We start from the raw sequence: 23,754 nt of genomic DNA on the forward strand, positions 1-23,754 counted from the left end.
ATTCAGTCCACACCATCATGTCACAGTAACATCATAAGATGTCATTGTTCTGTATTCATCAGTTGTTAATAGAATCCTGAGGAAAGAACAAGATTGGGTTGGTGTGTCCAAAGCAAATGGAATCATGGAATAACTTTAAGAGTGGCTTGTCTACTATAACATGGTTGCCACACAACTCTTAGCCCCACCTAAAATGTTTTGTTTAAAATGACATGAGTGCTATAAGTTCTCTTCATGATGAAAATTGGCTGACTTGATTATTCTTCTGGTTGAAGCTTTGCCTCCTTTAGTATCCACAGTTCTGTGTACATAGAAATACTTTTTCATTCATACACTATATTCCAGTCAACCAGGACTGCTTGTTTTTCTATACTCTTATCTTGCCTTTTCCTGACCCTCTGCTTTCATACAGGCCATTGGAGTCTAAGCCTAGAATGTATTCCATGCCTGAAACACATTCCTTCTCTTCCCATTTTAGTGATACCTTCTTCTTTCCAGGCCCATCTCAGGTGCCACCTTCTTCATGAAACTTTCTCTGATCTCTGTATCATCTGTTATCCATACCTTTCCCCAACCAATTTAAAATGACCATTTTTTTGTTCCTATCACACTTTACCTTGCAGCATAATTATAGATGTCTGTATTGTATTCCCCATATTATTCTTAAATTCTTTGAAGGAACTTTGAATATAACTTGTATTTATCTCTACATATAAGCTCACTTTTCCATGGGAATATAAGCCCTTTCCAAGTTAGGCCTCATTTAACTTTTTCTTTTTATTACCAGCACTTAGTATAGTGCCTGACACACAATAAATTCTTTAGAAATTCCTATCAATTGACTGATCAAAGGCAGGTATTTTACATTTTTCATTCCCAAGGCTGAACAGTGTATGCCAATGGCCTGCAGCTGACAGCCTGCTTCCTAAATGCTCAGCCCAGTACCAGAACATAATTCGGATAACATTCCTACTACAGAGTGCTCATGATTCACGTGGGCCATGTAGAAGAATACTTAACACTTTTTTCACAACAACCCTATGAAATAGATAATGCAGTTATCATCATCTCCAGTTTACAAATGAGGAAACTGATGCTTCAGTAGGGGAAATTGTCCAGTATCTCACAACTAAAAGCAGGATTCAAATTTGAGACTTTAGACTCCGAGGTAAAATAGGCTCAATTTTGATGTAACTATTTGCAGTTATCCTGTTATATGACCATCACACACACACACATTAAATAGAATTCTCATATTCTCTCTGAGAATCTTGATTTATTTTTTTGATGTGTAACATCAACTATATAGTAGTTTGTCTTCAAAACACATTGTTCAGTGGTCTTCAATATAAAATAGAGTTTAGAGAAAATGAAATTTTTTTTTTGAGCTATTCCTTAAGTGTTCATATGACAAAGAATTAAATCTGAGGAGAGTTGGGTACAGGCTAAAATAGTACTTCTACTACTTATAAGATGTTCATTGTTATTCAGTTGTTTCAGTTGTGTCTGACTTTTCATGACCCCACTTTGAAGTTTTCTCTGCATAAATATGAGTGTTTTGCCATTTCCTTCTTCAATTCATTTTTACAGATTAAGAACTGAGATAGAGTTACTTGCACAAGGTCACACAGCTAGTCAGTATCTGAGGCTGAATTTGAACTCAGAAAAATGAGTCTTCCTGACTCCACGGCTGGCACTCTTAACAACCATACCAACTAACTCTGTCCCATAAGGTATTTAGGTACCATAATTTAAGTAGAAAAGTATTCCAGTCTTCCTTAAGATGGTCATACATGAAGTCATCCAATTTCTTATGTGTTTGATTAATAAATAATTTTATTCATTCCATTTATATGGAAAATGATACTTCACTTTCAGTAAAAAGTTGTTTGTTTTCAGTCTCCTCAGTGGAGCTCAGTATGAAAGAGCTAACTTATACTTCAAACACCAAAGCAAAGCATTTGGGCTTTACTCCATAGGCCAAGGGAAATTACTGAAAGTTTTTGTATAACATAATGAATTTGGTATATTTGACATTTTAATTTGTCATGTTGTCTTAAGAAACAGTGTATTATGGAGAAAGGAAGACTAAGAACTTAGGTCAAGAAACAATCCTTTTAAAATCTATTGTAATCCAGGAATTAGGTGGTAAGACTTGACCTGTGTGATAGCTGTAGAAATTAAGAAGGAAGGAAAAAAATGTAAAAGACTTATTGTTATTATTGATTCTTGATTGTTCCTGATAATGGGATCCTGAGCAACTTTAAATAAAAAAGATATACATTGATTTCCCAGGCTTAATTATAGGTTCTAGTTTTGAGCTATCATCCTCACTAAAATGCAGCATGGCAGATTAGATAAAGAGCCAGCTTGGGAATCGGGAACACTGGGTTTCCACTCTCACCTCTGATCCAGACGTACTATATGACCCTGAACAAATAACTTAACCTCTCAGTTTTCCCAGGTAACTCTCTAAGGGTATAAAATGCAGAAAAAGTAAGTGCCAATTAGCATTGGTAGAAATTTTTCAGATAAAAATGGATGTAATTTTCCTATGCTAGTAAGGTCACAGGTCTGTTTCTAGCCTATCTCCATAAAACATTTATGTTAACTGATTTTTTAAAAAACTTTATATCTCCCTTCTTTCACTGGCTTGTAGAGATGCATATAAATAGCAAAACATCCAGAAATGAGAAAAAGAAGCGAAGAACATATGTACTCCATAGATGAGATGTTTGAGTTGCCAATTGATCCAGAAGTGACTTTTTTTCTTCTTGATTATAGCTTCTTAACTATTTCCCACATCAGTCCCCTCTTCTCTAATATCACAAACATCTTAGTCCAAAGCATTTATCATTTCTGCCTACACCATTTCAGTAGTCACCTGACTGATCTTGAATCCAATCTTTCTCTTTTTCAATTCATCCTCCTCACAGCTGCCAGATTATTGATTTTTTTTTTTTAAATCACTTCTGACTGTCTTACCTGCTCAAAAGGATTCAGTGATTTCTCTTTAGCTTTTAAGACAAAATCGAAACTCCTCTCTATGGCACTGAAAGCATATTATAATCTGGTTCCAACCAATCATTTCAGGCCAGTTACATATTACTCTCCCCATCCATACATGTATTTGCTTTGTCCTGAACACATTTGATCTCCTGGCTCTACCCTACCACAGAATATTTCCTCTGTTTATTTCTGCATTTGGCTTAATAAGTGCTTCCTCCTTCAGAAGACTTTCCTGATCTCTCAGTTGTTAGTACATATCCCTTGCCCCAACATTGCCTTTGGTTTACATGTATAATATATGTACTTATCCCTAAATATCCTCTTAGTCCACAGACTGTTAAATGTTTTGTGTATAGTGGATCCCTTTGCCAGTCTGATAAAACCTATGAACCCCTTCTCATAAAAGAGTTTCTTTTTTTGAAATCCATAATTGAAAGAAATTCTATAAGTTAGTGAAATAAAGATATAATTTTTTCCAACCCAAGTTGAGACTCCCTAAAATCTGCCAACCCTGTGGGGGTTTCCATGGATCCCAGACTGTGCAGACTTACCCTAGTGAAATTTAAGTTCCTTGACGGCAGGGACTGTTTTACTTTTGGTCTTCATGTCTCTTCCTTGTAACTTACAAAGTTCTGCCATATATTTAGTGTTTTAAAAGGAATGCTTGCTGATGTATTGCTTCTCTTTAGTTTGAATTGCAGTCATGCTTGCCAGCATAATGCAGCAAATGAAAAACTTTTAGGATTTTAGATTATAGATTGAGATCTGGAAAGACCCTTGGAGATCTTCTTTCTAGACCAGAGCACTCCTACTATATATGAGAGAACTGAGAACCATGAGGTTTAGCAGCTTGCCCAAAGTCATGTAAGAGGTATTTGTGTTATCCAAGGTCACGATCCAAATGAGTATTGGCCAGAACTCCAATCCTAATCCTTTGACTCCCAAATGCTGCGCCCTTTCCACTTTACTGCCCTAGTTTGGACTGTACTAGACTTTGCTTTAGTATCTATCAAGTACTTCCTTTGTAGTTGCCAAAGTTTACTACTGACCAAATAATGACATGGAGTTGATAGGCCATTTAGCATGTAGAGTCTGATTTTGAAACACTAGAGATACAAATGGAACATCGTAGTAGAAATACAACTCTGAAACTCAGGATAAAAGTCAGAAGATAGACCTTAATTTAATTCAGTGGTCTTTCAGTACCCAGTGTGTTCCAGACACTGGGCTTAAATACCAACACAAATGTGATATGGGCTCTGCTCTGAGGAAGCTTAATCTGATGTAAGTAAAACACACAGAAAATAAAAGTGAAACTGGGCGAAAGCTCAGTGCCAAGAGAAATTAAGAGAGGAAAAGGTCCAGATTCCTTCATTTGGAAGAAGATTTAGGAAAAGCTTTGTGGTAGAGGTTAAAAGAGGGAGGGATTTGTTGGTTGGTTGGAGGAGGCTGATGATGCCACAGATGAACACTCAGAAATGGGAGCTGATAGAATAGAGGATGAAGGACAGCCCACTTTGGCAGTAGAGTAAGACAAAGGTATAAAGGGTAACTTGGAGCTGGATTGGAGAGGGCTTTGAACTCCAGAATCAGTTTGTAATTTATTAATGAGCTATGGGGAGCCACTAGTTGAAGCAGAAGGGAATATCTATAAAGATCATTTGTGGACTTAGGGATTTTTTTAGTGGACATCTAAATTTGAGTTCAATTTGGCAGATATTAAGTCCCTGTTATGTGCAAAACACTAGAGCTCAAAAAACTTAAAAATGATATGCTTTTACCCTTTAGGAATATATGAGCTAATGGGAAGAAGAAAAATATATTATTCATAGATAAATTACAAGGTAGGATATGATAAAGGCAAAAGTAAAATCCAGGGAGAAAGTGTTCTAAGCAGATCTAAGGAGGGAGAAATCCGTTTCAGACTGTCTAGTAGGTCTTTATTCTAAATCACTGCAAGATTTATTGCCACTATGGGGCAGCAGTTCTAGGTGACATAATGGATGGAAAACTGATCCCACAGGCTGGAAGATCTGGGTTCAGATTCAGAATTAGATACTTAGTAACTGTGTGACCCTGGGCAAATCACTTAATTTGTATCCATCTCAGTTTCCTTACCTGTAAAATGGGGTTAATAATAGCATCTAACTCATAAGATTGGTGCAAGGATTAAGTGAAATAATATTTGTAAAGCACCTGACTTACAGTAGACACTATATAAATGCTCATTCTTTTTCCTTCCCTTCTTACCTGGGGTCCTTGAAAACATACAATACAGATATATGTATATATGTGTGTATTTATACATAAAGTACATGTATTTTTCTATTATATCAATTATATTAATTCATAATATGTTATTATGATATGTTATATTTTATTTTATACTTTAAAAATTTATTCTAGGAAATAGTCTGTAGACCCAGTTAGGATGTAGAATCCATCTGTCGCTTCTTGCTTAGACTTGATTTCCCAGTGCTTTCCTCTTCAGTTCATCCTCCATACATTTGCCAAATTGCTTCAGAAGACAGTCTTACTTAGGGAATCTCAGTAATAGTCCTGTATTGGTTGCATAATTGATCTTTTACTTTCTAGCAAGTATCTTTAATGATTTTCTTCACCTTTATTTACTACCCTTGACATTTGCTGATATTGATTCCCTAAGACTTAGATTTTTTTTTTAGATGTTTGAAGTTTTTACTTTTTATTTTTAAAAAGAGGTACAGTAATATGTTATAGTGAGTAGATTATTGGACTTGGAAGTCAGAGGCTTCAAAATCTTCCTTCTGGCATTTAATAACTATAATCATAGCAATTTATTTAACTCTGAGCCCAAGTTTTCTCATCTCTAAAATGGAAATAATATTTATAGTACCCACATTACAGAGTATGTAAAGCATTTTTTGTCACTAATATTCTTAGTATTTTTAGAGTGATTTGCATTAAAATCTAATGAGACTGAATCTTAATAAGTGATAATTCTGCAGAAAAGTTTTGCAGACTTGTTTTAGATAGAGGAAGAATTCCTTATCAGTAAGTTATCCATCAAAGAAATTTTACCATCTTGTAAAGTAGTATGCTTCTTGGCAGTGGAGATATTCAGACAGAAGCTAGATATCCATTTGTTGGTAATTTTATAGAGGGTCCTGCTTTAGTTAAGGATTATACTAGTTCTACCAAAATCCTGATAACTATTCAGACCTTCAAGACTTCTCTTCCTTCCTCAGTGAGTTCAGGATCTGGCTCACAATCTTTCTTTGCTCTCCAACTCCTACCCTCATACAGGGGATTTCAACATACATGTTGACACTCCTTCAGAAACTCTTAGCCTTTCAGCTTCTCAACTTATTCACTTCCCATGACCTACTATGCCACCCCAACTCAGTCACATACCTTTGTGGATATGGTCATATCCTTAATCTTGCCATTACCTACAAGTGCACTCTACCTCCAAGCTGAGTAACTGACCATAATCTGTTGACATTCCTTCCCTTCCCATTGCCTACCCCTATCAGACCCTATTCTTTACTCTGTGACCTTTAATCCCTTGAACCCTCAATTCTTTCCCAGGCTATCACCCCTGTACTAATTGCATTCTTTCTCCTCTTTTCCCCATCTTGACCCCCTAGTGAACTAGTTCAACGCTGTACTGCCCTCTGAGTTCCTAGCCCCTTATCATATCATTGGTTTCCCCCTGCCAAACTTAAGCCCTTGATTACACATTCATGATTTGCTGCCATCATTCTACAGGCGTGATAAGCCTGCTGCTAAATGAAGGTAGAGAAAATCATACAATCTCTCTTATGTCCACTCAACCTCAATTGGACTCTCCATGCTGCTATTGTAATGCTGCTGTATCTCTTATGTCAGCTCATTATTTCATTATTCCCATCTCCATAGTGGCTCTTCCAAACCTCTTCATCCTTCTGGAATCTCCCATGCATCTCTATCCCCTATCCTGTCAGCTGAGAACCTTGCTTTGTTCACCATAAACTCCCTCTTCTCCCTTCTTCCTCATTTCCTGTCATTCAATTGCTTTCTGTCATCCCCTTCTCCCTCCATTTCACATGACGAGTGGCCTTACTCCTTACCATGACTAACCCTACCACTTGTTCAAGTGATCTCATTCCATCTCTCTCCTCCATCAGATTGCCTCCTTCTATCATCCCCACTCTATCTAGTGTGATATCTAATATCTAGATTGTTTTCCATCTCTTCTTACTGCCTTAAACATGCCCATGTCTCCTCCACCCCCAGAAAACCATTCCTTTCCCACTAACTTGACTTAGATCTCTTCTGCCCTTTGTTTCTAAACAATAAGAAAAAAACCATTTACAGTAAGTACCTCCATTTCCCCTCCTCTCATTCTCTTCTTAACTAATCCTACTTCCAAACTCATTAGTCCACAGGAACTGTTCCCTCCAAAGTGACCAGTGATCTCCCAGTGACCAAATCTTAGGGCCATGTCTCAATTTTCCTTCTTATTTGTGCTCTCTGCAGCCTTTAATACAGTTGGTCACCCTCTTTACTTTGATCCCTTCTTTTCTTCTACCTTTCTGACTGTTTCTTCTCAGTCTCCTTTATTAGATCCTCATCCAGGTCATCTACACTAACCACTGGTGTCCCACAGGGCCCTCTCTTTTGCCCAGTGATCTCATCAGCTTCCATAGATTTAATTATCATTTCTCTGCAGATGAGAATTCTACCTGTCTAGCCCTAACCTCTCTACTGATTTCCATTCTTGCATCTCTAACTGCCTTTCAGTCTTCTCAAATTGGATGTCCAGTTGATGTCTTAAATTTAGTATGTCCAAAACATAACTCATCATCTTTCCCCCCTAAACCTTCCCTCACCATTCTTATTACTGTAGAAAACACAACCATCCTTCCAGTCCGCCAGATTCACAACCTAGGTATCCTCTACTCCCCACTATTTCTCATGCCTTATAACCAATCTGTTGTCAACATCTGTTGATCTCATCTTTGCAAAATATCTTGACTATGCCCCCTTCTCTCCGCTGATGTCATCACCTCTCTGCCACAGATCCTCATCCCTACATGCCTGTACTATTGAAATAGCCTGCTGGTAGGTCTGCCTTCCTCAAGTCTCTCCCTACTCCATTCCGTCCTTCATTCAGCCCCCAAAGTAATTTTTCTAAAGCACAGGTTCAACCATGACACCCCCATCAACCGCAGTAGCTCCCTATAATCCCTTTGTTTAACGTTCCAAGCCCTTCATAGACTAACCACTGCCACTATCACCATTCCAATCTTCTTTCACCTTACTTATTCCCTCCTAGCTAGTCTTCAATCCAGTGACAGTGCCCTCCTGACATTCCATCTCAGCTCTAGCCATTATCTTTTAATTGTCCCCCATACTTGAATGCTCTTTCTCCTCATCATTGCCTTGAGTTTCCCTGCTTTTCTTTCAAATTTCAGCTAATATCCTATCTTCTACAGGACACCTTTCTCAGTTTTGTTTAAGGCTAGTGCCTTTCATGTGTTATTTCCTGTATATTCTGTATTTAGCTTGTTTGTACATAAATGTGTGCTTGTTTTCTTCCTTGTTAGATCATGTGCTCCTTGAGGACAACTATCTTTTGCCTCTCTTTGTACCCCATGGGCTTCAGCACAGTGCCTATAGCAAAGTGTTAAGTGCTTAGTAAATATTATTTAAAAAAAAAAAACTTACCTTCTGTCTCACAAAAGAGCAATAAGGACTAAGCATTTGGGGTTAAGTAACTTGCCCAGAATCACACGGCAAGAAAGTATCCCAGTCTAGATTTGAACCCAGGACCTCCCATATCCAAGCCTGGCTCTCTATCTACTGAACCACTAGCTGCCCCAATAAATACTTATTGAGTGACTATTTTCTTTGTCTATTTTTCATCTTATTCTCAAATAATTTGACCATGTCCCTAGCACCACAATACTATGTCTTTATCCTAGCTATTTTGGGCAAAACATTTTTAATATAACCAAAATCATCCATTTTCTGTCTCATAATACTCTCTCTTTTATTTAGTTGTAAATTCTTCCCTTATCCATAGATCTAAGAAGAAAACTATTCTATGATCCCTTAAATTGTTCATGCTCTCATCCTTTATGTCTAATTCATGTACCCATTTTGATCTTATCTTAGTATACAGTATGAAATGTTAATCCATACCTAGTTTCTGCTGAACTTTTTAAGTTTTCCAGGTTTCCCAGCAGTTTCTGTTTTTGTCCCAAAGGCTTGGATCTTTGGGTTTCTTAAACACTAGATTACTATGGTTATTTACTACTGTATATTACATACCTAATCCACTTCTGTGTTTCTTAGCCACTACCAGGTTGTTTTGATGATTACCACTTAGTAATGTAGTTTTAGATATGATGTATCCTAGATTCTTGAGGAAAATTCTATGGTCTTTCTTACTTTTTAACTGTGTAAGCAAATGGGGAAAATTGGAAATTGTGCCTATGTTTCCATATAAAGCATATTGAGAGATTCACAATATAAGCAGTAAGATTTGTTGACTTCATCCCCTTTATATTTTAAAGACGGTATCCCTTAATCCCATTCCCACATTCAAATTTGCCGTTCTTGAACTAAACTCCATTTAGAAATGGTTATTAAACTTTTGCCTCATTCAGTACTTATTTCTAAATTCTTTTTAGAAATTAAAGCTTTCTCTAAAATTATAATAATCATTTCTACTCCCCAAAATTAAGGAAAATATACTCCTTTCATTGTTGAGTTAGAAGGCTATAGAATAGAATATTACATATACTAATAGTATATTGAAGCTGAAGCTTTTATAAGTGGATTCTCTAAGGTGACTTAATTTTACCCAGCAAATTATTATTGAATGCATAATATGAGCAAGATGTGCTAGATGCTCCTAGGATTGAACTCATGATTATATAACTGCAAGGAGACTTAGTTAATCATATTCCTTCTTTCCCCACCCCCATCCCTTTATTATAGAGGAAACTTAGGTCAAGGGAAGTGGTGGCTTGCCCAAGGTCAAATACTGTCATAAGTAACAATTAGAATTGGTCCAGTGTTTCCCCCACAACACTATGCTGCCTCATCCGTCCTATTGCTTTCTAATTTCCTTACAGTAAAATGGAGTACCTACATCATAGCATGGTAATGAAGCTTAGTAAGATAATGCATGTAAAGTTCTTTGCAAGCCATTAGAGGCCATTATTGTTATTATTAATTGTGATCTTGTTTTCCATTTTTTCAGTGTTCAGATAGATATGACCTTGGGAGAAGTTACTATCCTGCTATTATTTTATATTTAATGTTCTGTCAACTATCAGACAGGTGGATAAAACAATTGACTTTGGTAGTTGGATAAAAATATCAGATACGTAGATATATATATATATATATATATATGTTCATCTTCTATAGGCTTGCTGAAAGCATCCTTATTGCAGCTTTAATAAATAAATAAGGATTGATATGTACTTCATCCTGTTCCTACATGATTTTGAATTCCTCTACTAAATATGTATTTGAAAGCTTTTCATTCCATGTAGCTTGGAGATTAAATATTTGTCATAACATCTATGAAAAGCATTTTTCTCAAGTTTTTGTAGATTGGTGTTATGTCCAGATCATTGTGGGCAACCCTTTGTTCTTTGCTAATGCTTATTCTTGTATACTCTTGGTTAGGTTCTCCAGGATATTTTAACATCAATGTTTGTGGTTTAAGAATTTGTTGTCTGTCTTGTCCATAGATATCAGTCTTCTAATGTATAATTCTAACCATCAGGACATATTGGCATTTAATAGGCGCTAAACTTTTATGTTGCCTAATTTCTGTCATTTCCTTTCATGTTCTACATTGATCACGGAATTCTGCCTTCTTAAGGATATCCCTTCTGTAGCTTTTCATGGCAGTGATGATCTGGTCCTGAATTGCCATCATAAACTTTTCCTTTTTCATAAATCCATTTAACTTAGACAGTGTATTGTCTCCCGTTAGATTAGGTACTTGAGAGCAAGAGTGGTCTTGCTTTCCTATTATTTGTATCCCCAGCAATTAACACAGTGCTTTGCACATAGTAAGCGCTTAATAAATGCTTCATTCATTCATTCATTCATTCATTCATTCATTCATTCATTCATTCATTCATTCATTGCTTATTGTCAACATATTGTTGGCTGAGTTCATGTGAATGTTGCCTGTGTTTTGATTCCAGTCTTGGATCTTAGTCTTTAAAGTGGGGGTGAGATTGGGGAGAATATTAATCTACATCTGACATTCATAGAAGGTAGCTTTCAGCAGCTTCTGTTTATATGAAACCATCTTTGCCCTCCAACTAATTCTTCATACAACACAATACCCTTTTGCCCATTTCCAAAAACGCTAGGGAAAAGGAAAGAGGGCCTGAGGCTACAGGAGTTTGGGTAAGAAAATGGAGAAAAGGTGGTAAAGTTGGGGAAATAAGTAAAAAGCACATTCACAACTGTTGACCCCTAATTTTCCTCTGTTGTTAGTCTCAGACTTTATTCTGCATCATAATGGTTCCTTCTTAACTCATTTCTAGAATGAATAGGTTGAGTTAAGGGGGGGAGGGGAGGTGGTACATAAGTCATATCCATGTTTAAAATGCATAAATGAATGTTTTTGCATATGGATTGTGAATGTGTAATATGCAAACCACTAATTTAATTTCCACAAATAATTTAGACTTGTGTATTTTACTCCTCCATTAAAAATACCTCTTTATGTTGTGGAGGTTCCTAGGTTCTCAAAGGCCTAAAATACAGGAGAGTGTAAACTCAAGCAAGTATTACCAACCTAGAAAGACTTTGAGCATGAGCCTAACTGGGGACAATGTGTCTGGTTGCAGAGAACCAACTAGAAAAATGCAAAAGGCTCATCATCAGAGAGGTGGTGATTTCTTCAGCCATAGCAACTTATGAAGACAGTCAACTCAGATGTAGAGGAGTTGTGATCTACCCAGGTGGAAGGCAGTACACTCTCCAGTGAAAGCAGAGTTTCTTGAAGTATTGAAGTATTAGTCTTCTAACATAATTTGATATTCCTAAAGTATTTTATTATACTTGTGGTTATATTTTTCATCACATCTAATCTAAATCTCACTGTAATCTAAAACCTGTAGTGGTAACTGCAAAATTAGAATTAACTTCTTCTCTGTCTATGTTTTTATACAGCAGAAATTAGGCAAGTCTACTAGCATAGACAGCTTTCAATTTAAGTTTTTTTTAAAAAGGCTTAGTATGTATTATCCTACTTCACAGATGATCAGTAAAATATGAGACACTTCTCTTGTCTCCCCCACAGCACTTTGTATGAGGCTCTGCTTATAGTAAGTACTCAAATACTGACTTGTATTGAATTGATAGCGTTTGTTATTGATATATAAGTTGTGTTAGAATTAGATTTTTTTTTTTTTAGTTTATTCACTGTTAAAAGGCATGGCATTTTAAGCTCTTGTTTTTCTTATATTTAAATGCTTCAATGAATGTATCTTCTTGGTATTGGGCACTACCTCCACCAGTACAGAATATAACCTTTTCATCCTGTGTGATTCTTGCCCATGCCCTTTTATAAATCCTCTATAGAGAATCTACCCAACCTGTTGGAGGCCTTCCTTCCTCTAGCCTTTAATTTATTTTTAATGGAGGATTCGTTTAACTAAATGATAACTGATTTTCATGTTGATAGTCTGTCAGTCAGATGCTACTTGAAATCAGTCAGTCAAAAAAAGCATTTATTCAACTTTTACATGACTGGCTTTATGCTAGCCACCATGAAATACAATATAAGGAATATTTTTATTTAAAAAACAAAACAAAACTTTTCACTTGGATTCAGTGAAAAGTTTGTTCCAGAGGAGTTCTTATTGCAGTTGATATTTCTAAAATTTTACTTCATAGACTCCATATCTAGTTTTAAAGTAATCTTTTTTTAATAATGATATTCTTATTGTACCAACCCTTTTGACCATATTGTTAAAAGTACAGCTTATATGAACTTACCACGAATTTTGTATTTAGTTACTCATTCATTCCCTATTAAAACTGACTTTTTTGCTTCTATTACCATTTTATAATCATCATTATTCCTTTAGAAAATCTTAGTCTCAATAAACAAATTTAATTTAGTAGTTTTGTTTTGGTAAAAATTTAGCACATTTTGTTTAAGTCTTTGGTATAATATTGCTTAAGCAAAGAAATAAAGAGTCCATGAAATCAACACTGAGAATCAACAAATATTTAATAAATACCCATAGTGACAGATTGCATAATTCTGGAGACTAACAAGGAGGGAAAAAGATAAAAAGATGAATAAGATATAGTCCCTTCCCTCATGGTTCTTAGAGTCTAGTAGAAGAAATGACAAGGACATAACTGCCTAAAAAATTATATGCACAAAAAGCAGTGCAGAAAACTGTAGATCTGAGGAGAGAAAGACTTGCCATCTAAGAACATTCGGCTTTGTGGAATAGGTGGCATTTGAAAGCTGGTCCTTAAAGGTTGGGTGGGATGTCTCCATGTAGAGATGGGTAAAAAGTATTCCAAACATAGGGGAAGATATGAGCAAAGACATAGAGGTGGCAAAACACCTGAGCCCCGTGTATTTTATGATAGATGGAAAAGATAAAATTAATTTTTAGCTAGTTTTGAAACATTTAAAGTAATATGCCTGTGAGGTTATAATATTATAACATGTTATAATTTTTATATGTTTGCATGTTATAATTTTTTATAAATTTTTTTAAAAGATCAATCTGTAAAATTGTTGCAGCCAGTTCCTGGAGTTAAAACTTGTTCTGGTTTATTTTTTAGTGATTATAACTGGCTTATGTTAATTTTCCTCTTCTCTTTGATTTTGCAGATGATGTATTTCTGCCCAAAGATATTGATCTAGACAGTGTGGATATGGATGAGACTGAGAGGGAAGTGGAGTATTTTAAAAGGTAAATATTACGATTTTATGTTTGACAAAGTTATGTGTTCATTATTCTTTCTTTTCTCCTTATCATTCATTTCTACTGCTCTTCCTTTCTTAGAAGTTTCTTTTTATCCCCATAATATTGTTATTTAATAAAGTGATGTTTCCATGGATTGTTGAAATATACAGTGCTCTTTGCCACCTAGACGAAGTGATTTCAGACTGGTAGGCTTATTAAAATTGAGTGTAAAATGATGTTATAGATATATGACTCTTAACTCCTGATTGAAGGCTTTGTGACAGCTATTTCAGGGGGAATCAGTGAAAATATTCTGAATTAGTTAGAATTTGGGGAAAAACATTTATTTTTGACAATTTTCTGTTAATTTCATTTGTAATAGTTTGACTTTGGCGAGGCAAGGCAAGTTTATTTCACTTTTTTGTTCCTTGTCCCAAGATGAAGAATTTTCCAAGTTTAGCTGCAGAGACCTTCCAAGGCTCAAATTCTGATGCCCCTTTTAAAGGACTAGTTATCTAGTCTGGTAACAAGCATAAGGAAAAACATATAAATCTCAGAAATAAAAGCTGCCCTTTCCACCCAGTATGGAACAAACTTTGTTGACATTCTTGTTTAGAGATAATAATCACATAATTTATATTCCTCTCAGAGTGTAAGTCACTACATTGTACACAGTATACCTCAGCCTTTTCCCACTAGTTATCTAAAAGTACACAAATATAGCTTTTTTTTTAAAGAGGTCACCTAAAAAATAGAAATGTTTCTGAATAATGTATGTTAATGACAAGAACTGTGACACTAAAATTTTACTTAAAAAATTACTTTAAAAATTACTGCCTTAGTGTCAATTGAAAGAAGAGCAGCTCTGGGCACTGAGTTTGTGGTAGTGCTGGATTTTATGGAATTCCTTCATCTTGTTCAGGTACATAGTTTTGAAATTATACAAAGTAAAGCTTCATTGGTATCTTGAAGAAGCTTCTTTGATATTCATTGCAGTTATTTCTGTGTAGGAAAAAAACTACCAGCATTCAACTACTGATGGATACTCAGATCAAGAATGCTAATGACTAACCATCTGTACTGACATGTTCCTAAGTGAATCACTTAGCCCTCTGGTGGTGTGAGGGTTCTAGCTTCTCTCTTAAGAAATAGGAGTGATGGCAGTTATTCATTGTGTCCTTGGTTGATGGTGCTATAAGCAATAGAGATATGAAAAAATTTAAAATCAGATTTATGTTTTAAAGACTCAGTAAACTCTTACTTTAAGGCAGAACATTTTGAATTCTGGAAATGAAGTAAATGTTAAACCAAAGTTTTGTATTTTTTTCCCTCTTTCCTTTTTTAAAACACTCACTGTACCAGTGGACTGATTTGATTTGTAAATAAATGTCCCAGGGTTAATTGGGAATTCACTGGCCCAATGTTTTGGGCTTTCATATCTCAAGGAGTTCTGTCATTTAGAACTTCAAGACAAGATAACCTTAAAAACCACATAATCCAACACTTCATTTTTTAAATGGGAAAACCAAGGTCATAAAAGGTGAAGTAGTAGGCAGCAAGGTTGGCTCAGTAGATCGAGAGCCAGGCCTAGATATGGGAGGTCCTAGGTTCAAATGTGACCTCAGATACTTCCTAGTTGTGTGACCCTGGGCAAGTCACTTAACTCCCATTGCCTAGCACTTACTGCTCTTAGAATCAACTTACTTCTGTCTTAGAATATAATCAAATCTTAGAATCAAAACTTACTTCTGTCTTAGAATCAAAAGACAGAAGGTAAGGGTTTAAAAAAAGGGGATGTGGGTGGGAAGTATCTTGACCAGGATTATACAAGTTAGAACCAGAATTCAAATTCTAGTCCTTTGATTCCAAATACAATGTACTTTCAATTTTATTTAATAATTTTGTTGAATGCTAACAAATTCGTAAGGGTGGATTTTTATCAGATTAGATTTGTTGGCCATATTGCAGTGATTGAAATAACAATCTGTATTTGTATGAGACTTTTCAATTTGTAAATTATTTTTTATATATTATCTCATTTGTTCCTCATAACTGAAGAGGTAAATATTACTATTCTCAGGTTTCAGATGATAAAGCAGTATCAAAGAAATGAAATTATTAGCCTAAATTAATATAGCTAGTAAGTTGGACCGCCTGCCCTTCTGACTCCTAATCTAGGACTCTTACCATCAACTCCTGCCTTCATAGCATATGAAGGTATATTACTTTTACATAAGTATAATTTTATGTTTATAAAATAACATATAATATTAATAAATATTGAGCCTATAGAAAATATAATGTTTGGGGGAAACTAGCCTATCTGCTCACCTTAGTTTTCCAAGGGAAATCTTGACCTCTTGAAGTCAAGTCAGTTAAGTATCCTTTACCCTAAAGCATAGAATATTGATAATGTGCCATAGTTTACAGTGATCCAGTGGGTTTTAAATAGTCTTTCTCTCTGGTGATGATTATCGAATGACCTTATGAAGTTAATTCTTCAGATTATCCTTAACCTTTGCCAAAATAAATAAATAATAGATCGTTTCAAGCATTTTCTTTCACTGGTCCTTATAATAAATCTGTGTCTCAGTGTAAGCTCTTAGCTCTCAATCTTTTCATCCTAAACTGTCTTAATAATATAAGACCCCTAGGCCTAGAGATGGGAGGTCCTAGGTTCAAATCTGGCCTCAGACACTTCCCAGCTGTGTGACCCTGGGCAAGTCATTTGACCCCAATTACCTAGCCCTTACCACTCTTCTGCCTTGGAGCCAATACACATTGGCTCCAAGACAGAAGATAAGGGTTTAAAATAATAATAATAATAATATAAGACCCTGCAGAATCTGCCTTTCTGCATTTTTAATTTACTTTACTCTGCTGGGTAGGTTCTTACTGCCAGAGAATTGTAAGCTCTTAGGGGTAGAAGAGACCCTAGAGGCTAACTGCTCAGGCAGTTGTCATTTATTAAGGACCTACCACGTACCAGGCACTGTGAGTACAAAGGCAAAAGACAGGCCTTGCCTTGGAGTGATTCCCATTGTGATGAGGGACAACATGCAAAACCTATAGAGCCAGTCTCAGAATGCGGCACTGAGAAGGATTGGGAGAGGTTTCTTACAGAAGGCAGGGCTTTTGCTAAGACTTAAAGGAATTTCAAGAAGCCAGGAGGTAGACATAAGGAAGGAGAGAGTTCAGGCATGAGGGGCACTCAATAAGAATACTATTTTGGGAGATGAAATTTCATGCCCAAAGAACATCAGAAAGGTTCATGACACCAGATCATGGAGTACATGGAAAGAATTAGTGTAAGAAGACTGTAAAGATAAGTAGGAACCAGGTTATGAAGAACTTTAAAAGCCAAACAGAAAATTTTGTATTTGATCCAGAGGTGAGGGGGAGCCACTGCAATTTATTTAATAGATGGAGTGATATGGTCACTTGAGGAAAATTAATTTAACAACTGAATGGACAGTAGGCTGGAGTTGGAAGAGACTTGCAGCAAGGAAAGCCACCAGAAGGCTTTTGCAGTAGTCTAGGCCCATCACTTTATAGATGGGAAAACAGAGGCCAGGAAAATAAAAATGACTCACACAAGGTCACATGGACATTTGGACTTTGATCTGGACATGCTTTATTACAATGGACAACTTATTTATCAAGTATCACCTAGTTTAACGCCTTCATTCCACAAAATGTATTAAGAACCTACTGTGGATCAGATATTGTGCTGGGTATTATGAATGCAGAGACAGTTGAAATTATCCTGCTTACATTGTTTTGGGGGAAGGGCAATAATGTACAGGGATAAGTAAATACAAATTATATATAGAATAGTTTGGGGAATGGCACTAACAACAAGGGATATCAAGAGAGATGGTATAAGAAGAGGCTGTGAAGATTTGGGGAACAACCCTTGAAAAGGCGCAGAAAGAATAGTAACGGCAGTGTGTCAGCCAGATCATAGAGTACATGATGGGAAAAATGGGGAGGAGCCATATTGTGAAAGACTTTAAATATTTAAATGTCAAACACATGTATTGAATGCATTTTAGGGTCAAAAGGGAGTCACTGGAGCTTCTCAAATAGGAAAATAACACAGTTGCATTCATGCATTAGCAATATCTGTTTCTAAACTGTGTGGAGGAAAGATCAGAGAAGAGAGACTTGAGGTAGCGATACCAATTAAGAGACTTTTGTAATAGTCCAAGCAAAAGGTAAGAAAGGCCTTTAATAAGAGTTTTGACCATGTGTATAGAGAAATAAGAAGTGATGTTATAGATGTTGTGGAAATAAAATTAATAAGATTTGCCAATTCACTTTTTTGAGTGAGGGAGACAGAAGTTCTGAACCTAGACAACTAGGAGAATTCCTTGACAATTATAATAATCAGAGCATTATTCAGGCCAGTTATTTCTATTGTTGCATTTTTTTATGCATAGAAGACTCCTTTTTGGAGGAGAGCTCTTATGGTGGCATTTTGCTCAGTGGAATCAAGGGCTAATTTGTAGCCCACAAATAACATAGGATTTTATATTCTGTACCTTTCATACTATAGAAATATGGTCAAAGATGCTGTTGGTATATATAAATTCTCAAAGATTTTGTGAAAACAAGATAATTTTATTATTTCCTTGTTAAGTTTATGTACCTAATAAATTTACAATATCATAGTTGTCTTTTTTGTCTTTATGTACTGAAATCTGTTGATAATTAAGTTCATAATAAGAGGGTTGTATGTTTTGTGTGTGTGTGTATGTGTGTGCGTATGAAGATGAGAAAAATGGCCTTGGATCAGTAGTTTCTAATATTTTTCTGATCTTTTTTTCCCAGTGATAAAAACACTCAAGATTTTCTCCAAGCATTTAGTTTGCTCTTCTATTCCAGCTATCTTTTTTTTTTTTTTTAAATAAAAACCCTTACCTTCCGTCTTGGAGTCAATACTGTGTATTGGCTCCAAGGCAGAAGAGTGGTAAGGGCTAGGCACTGGGGGTCAAGTGACTTGCCCAGGGTCACACAGCTGGGAAGTGATTGAAGCCAGATTTGAACCTAGGACCTCCCGTCTCTAGGCCTGACTCTCTATCCACTGAGCTACCCAGCTGCCCCCTATTCCAGCTATCTTAAGAACTGATCCCTCAATGTGCTCAAAACTGTCACCTCTAGCACAAACTCCTCTATGTAATTGATGTGATCCAACTACTCTTCCCTTTGTTTTCTTTTGTGCCCACACATTGGGGAATGGGATGTTAGAGTCCAAATGCTCCTGCAAAATAGTTTATTATAGAAATCTTGCCAGATCTTTTCCAGTTTTTGTTTATTGTGCTTAATGCAGTTTTTTCCCTAAATGCTTTTAGAAAGATCTGTCTAAGCTTTCTATTTTTCCTTCCACTGTTTCTCCTTTATGAAATAATATCACTAATAATCTTCCACTGTCTACCTTTGTAAGATTTTTATAAATGGGTTTATTTTTTCAATTGACATTGCCCTTGTTTAGCACATCTCTCTATTTGGCAAAGAGACTTTTGGCTCACTAAGGTGGTTTCTAGGCTCCTTTGTTTTTCCTTGTTGAGAAGTTATTTAAATTTCCTTAGGAAAATAGTGTTAGCCTATTGTTATTTTTATGCGTTTTTCAGCATCTCTAACTTATTTAAGCAGGTCAGACGAGCATTGTTTTTAACTACATGCCACCTCTTTTTCTATTTTAGTTAGGCATTGATCTTTTATATTTATTCTGAATATCAGTGGGGCTGACTACATATAGACAGCTGCTTCCATAAAGAGCATCTCTCTCCCCAGTGTATATTTGTATCAGGTGTCTGCTTAATTGTTTTAAGCAAACAGTTGGAGATGGGGGCAGTGCTGAAGCAATTTTCTATTTGTTAGGATCATTAATTTCCTTTGGTAGTTATTTTATCCAGTACCTCCTAATCCTCTTCAGGAACAAAGTCTTCATTTTATGAATTATTTGCGTATGGATGTGAGGCTTCTATATAGTCCACCAACTTTTTGGCTTATTTTGTTTCTTAAATTTCAATCATTTTACTACAAGTTTTTCTTCTGTCTTGTGCCTCTTCACCCTCTTCCTCCATTATTGCAGAAGGAGGGAACTATACAAACCTAAGGGCCATTTAATATTTTTCTGTTTCATGGGTTACTGTTGCCAAATAATTTATTACGCAGTGACTAGTTTACTATTGAAATGCCTCTACATACTAGGCTTGGCCTTCAAAACTTTTCTAGTGACACATCCTTGAGAACTCAAGGTCATCTGCATACCACAATGAGGTCTCAGAGGAGGACTTGGGGAAAGGAAAAACAATAAGGGTTTACATTCATATGGTGCTTTAGATTTTACCAGATATTGCACATCCATTACCTCTGATGGTGGGCAATATAAATTTTTTAAAAACAAAATCCTTACCTTCTGTATTAGAATCAATACTTTGTTTTGGTTCCAAAGCAGAAGAGCAGTAAGGACTAGACAATGGAGATTAAGACTTGCCCAGGGTCACACAGCTAGGAAGTGTCTGAGGTCAGATTTGAATCCAGGATCTCCTGTCTCTAGGCCTGACTCTCAATCCACTAAGCCACCCAGCTGCCCCAGTATAAATTTTTGTTATTACTATTTTATAGGAATAGAAATCAAATCCCAGAGGAAAGAGATGATTTGCCCATGCTCACATGATTTGTAATAGTAGAACTGAGATCTGAATCCAAACCTCATGACTCTTCTATACATGAGCTATATCTTTTCAGACTACCTAGAGCAATGATGATAAACCTTTTATTAGAGACCGAGTACCATATGTGAGCCCCCCCCCCCACCTTATCCCAGACAGGGGAGAGAGAAGCTTTCCCTTTGGGCTGCTGGGCAGAAGGGTGGGAGATGGGAGAAATGTCCTTAGGCATGTATGGAGAGGGGAAGGAGAGCAGCCCCTTTCAGAACACATACCATAGGTTTGCCAACATGGATCTAGGCAAACATCACAAGCAATCAATAGTCTTTTGTAAACCACTGTTCAGATAGTTCCCTCTATAAAATATTTGTCTTTATCCTAATATAAAAAGTTGCTTTGTTAGATTTGCATCCTAAGACAGGAAGCTAATAAATGTCCTTACCTGTTCATTTAAAAAAAAAAAGCAGAGTAAGCAAAAGGTATTATGTACATAGGAATATGGAATTTCCCCTGAGTAATGGAAACTTTGTAGAGTCCAGAGTTAGAAGATTTCATAGGTCATCTCCTTCATATTCTCTCCATAGCAAGAACAAAAGTGTGGCAATAGGAGACAATGGAGGGAAGGCAACATTTCCGGTTCTTAAGTGTAAAACATCATTATACATAGAAAACTTGTTTTATACTTCACAGTCAGGTTGTCTTTAAGGTAGCCTTTTTGAATATCAAGGGGATACCTAGATGTTTTTATACATATTTGTTACTGTCTGTACATACATCTTTTTCTTAGTAGGCTTTTTTATGTATTGTAACCTGAAAAGTCTAATTACAATAAATACTTGTTCATTAGTATGAACTAATGGGGACTAAATTGTTGACCTCAACCAATTGTCCTTGCAACTCTGGCTAACATTCTATTTGAGTAGGATTAAATTGGATAATTGTGTTCCACCATCTTCAGGACTCCTTTTAGTGGCAGTGATTTGATATTTAGGAGCAGTAGGTAAAATACATATCAGAGAACCTACCTTTAAAATGAAAAACAGGCCAGCTTGAGTAGTATAGTGGAAAGAGCTTTTGTCTTGGAACCCTTTGACCTAGATTCTCATCCTGGCTTTGGATTGGTTGCTTCATTTCTGTGTCTCAGTTTCCTCATCTCTAAAATTAGGAAAGGGTTGAATCATTTCTATACCATAGTTATTTTGAGGAGAGAACTTTATAAACCTTAAAGTGCTATTAAAATGTTAGCTTTTTTTTTTTTATCTAACTGACTTATTTAACTGATGAGGAAACTAAGGCCTACAGAAAGGGGAAAACTTTTTTTCCAAAGGCACACAACGAGTCAGTATAGCTTATAAAAATCTTTGGGGAAGCTGCTTACTTGCGTTAATGATACTATTTGGGGCTGAGAACTTTATTCTTTTTGTTTCCCTTTTGCTTTGTATTCTTAGGTTCTGCTTGGATTCTGCAAGACAGACAAGGCAAAGACTTTCCATCAACTGGTCCAATTTTAGTTTGAAAAAAACAACCTTTGCTGCCCACTGAATGGAGAGAGTCTCAGGAGGAAGCCCTGCAGGAGCCCAGGAGAACACCCTTGCCCTGCCCTCCTGCTGCAAGTGCTGAGAGTTTCTTGGGTCTGAGCCAGTGCTGCCTTGCCTTGTCCCCAGTGCCGTGTGGGTCTGCATTGAACCCATCGGTCTGAGAATTCTTGCGGCCTGAGAAATCGCCACTTTCTACCTGAATTTGTTAGCTTGTGTGCTTGTAGTCTGTGAGTGAGGTTTATTTGATTGTAGCTGTATGCTGTGGGAATTGGAACAATAGCTTTTTTCCAATTCCTCCTGATTGCCTTGGCCTCAGAGACTATCAACAGCTTCCCAGGCTTGGGTGGAGGCCAGAACACTCGTTTGCATCATTTGCAGTGGCACCTGCCACACCCACCCACATCTAGCTCTGTTTTTTCATCATCCTGATCCATGATAAAGGATTGGACCTCTCATCCTCGGCGCTGCTTTCATCTGCTCCGGAATTACTCCCACCACGACTTCATGGAAAGGAGGCTCGTATGGGACAAGCATTTCTTGAGTTCTCTTTCACAATCTACTGTTTAAGAGTGTACAAGTTACGCTATTTGTGTTTGATTTTTTTCCCCCTGACTTGTAGCCAGCTTGTGTAAGAATACTTGCAGAACGAGAAAGTTTAAAAAAAGAAGAAAAAAAGGAAAAAAGAACAATACTCACACTATCAAATCTGTTATAGAGTGTATAATTGTATTAACACTGAAGCCTGACTGGCTACTTTTTTAACATATTGTTAAGTAATATTAAAATCATGTCTTTCTTTTTGAAAGATGGAATACATTAGTATGGCAGAAGACTTGTGTCTTGTCTTGTTCTGCTGGGATTGTTGGGAGGGAGAAGGGGACACAATACAAAATTGGCATCAGAGGGTCTAGATTTGAATCCTAATTCTGTTGCTAACTTTGACTTCAAATCTTCTTTCCTCTATAGGCCTTACTTTCTTCATCTGTCAAATGAGAGAGTTAAACTCAGAAAAATCTCCTAGGTCCCTTACTCCATGGGGGCTTCTAGGTGACTCAATGAATTGAGAACCAGGTCTAGAGACAGGAGGTCCTGGGTTCAAATTTGACTTCAGACACTTCCTAGCCATATGACCCGTACCACTCTGCCTTGGAACTGATACTTAGTATTGGTTGTAAGGTAAGGTTCCTTCTGTCATAGAAGCAATACCGTGTTGATCCCAAAGCTCTATAAGGCCTAGGCAATGGTGTTAAGTGCCTTGCCCAAATCACACAGCTGAGAAATGTCTGTGGCCAGATTTGAGTCCAGGATCTCTTGTCTCTAGCTGGCTCTCAATCCACTGAGCCACCCAGCTGCCCCCAGGGTTTAAAAAAATTGCCACAAAAGAGAGCTTACATGTGTCTTCCTTGATCCCAAATGACATAAATAGGAGCATGAGGTAGAAAATGTAAAATAAATTTCAACTTACCGAAAGGCTTTGTAACCAGTTATCCAAAGGAGAAAAAGATTTCCTCTTGGAGGCAGTAGGCTTCCCACTTCTCCTGGTCTTTAAGCAAAGGCAGGATGAGGGTTAGATTAGTTGGCCTCTGAGAG

General features: G+C 36.5%; 1 protein-coding gene across 6 annotated transcripts in view; it reads left to right on the forward strand.

Moving 5' to 3' along the window:
* The window catches only part of FAM193A (family with sequence similarity 193 member A), a 245,035-nt gene extending 222,039 nt beyond the window's left edge, over nucleotides 1–22,996 (forward strand). For 5 of the 6 annotated variants that reach the window (XM_056803650.1, XM_056803651.1, XM_056803652.1 and 2 more), the window contains 2 exons: nucleotides 13,874–13,955; nucleotides 22,075–22,996. In XM_056803650.1, the coding sequence (XP_056659628.1) occupies nucleotides 13,874–13,955; nucleotides 22,075–22,168 (176 nt within the window). In that variant the 3' untranslated portion in view covers nucleotides 22,169–22,996. Of the gene's footprint in view, nucleotides 1–12,273; nucleotides 12,342–13,873; nucleotides 13,956–22,074 lie in introns of those variants that run through there. The other variant, XR_008913102.1, reaches the window with a different exon arrangement.
* The last annotated feature ends 758 nt before the right edge of the window (nucleotides 22,997–23,754 follow it).

Source organism: Monodelphis domestica, chromosome 6, assembly GCF_027887165.1.
Source record: "Monodelphis domestica isolate mMonDom1 chromosome 6, mMonDom1.pri, whole genome shotgun sequence".
In the NCBI taxonomy this organism is placed as follows: domain Eukaryota; kingdom Metazoa; phylum Chordata; class Mammalia; order Didelphimorphia; family Didelphidae; genus Monodelphis; species Monodelphis domestica.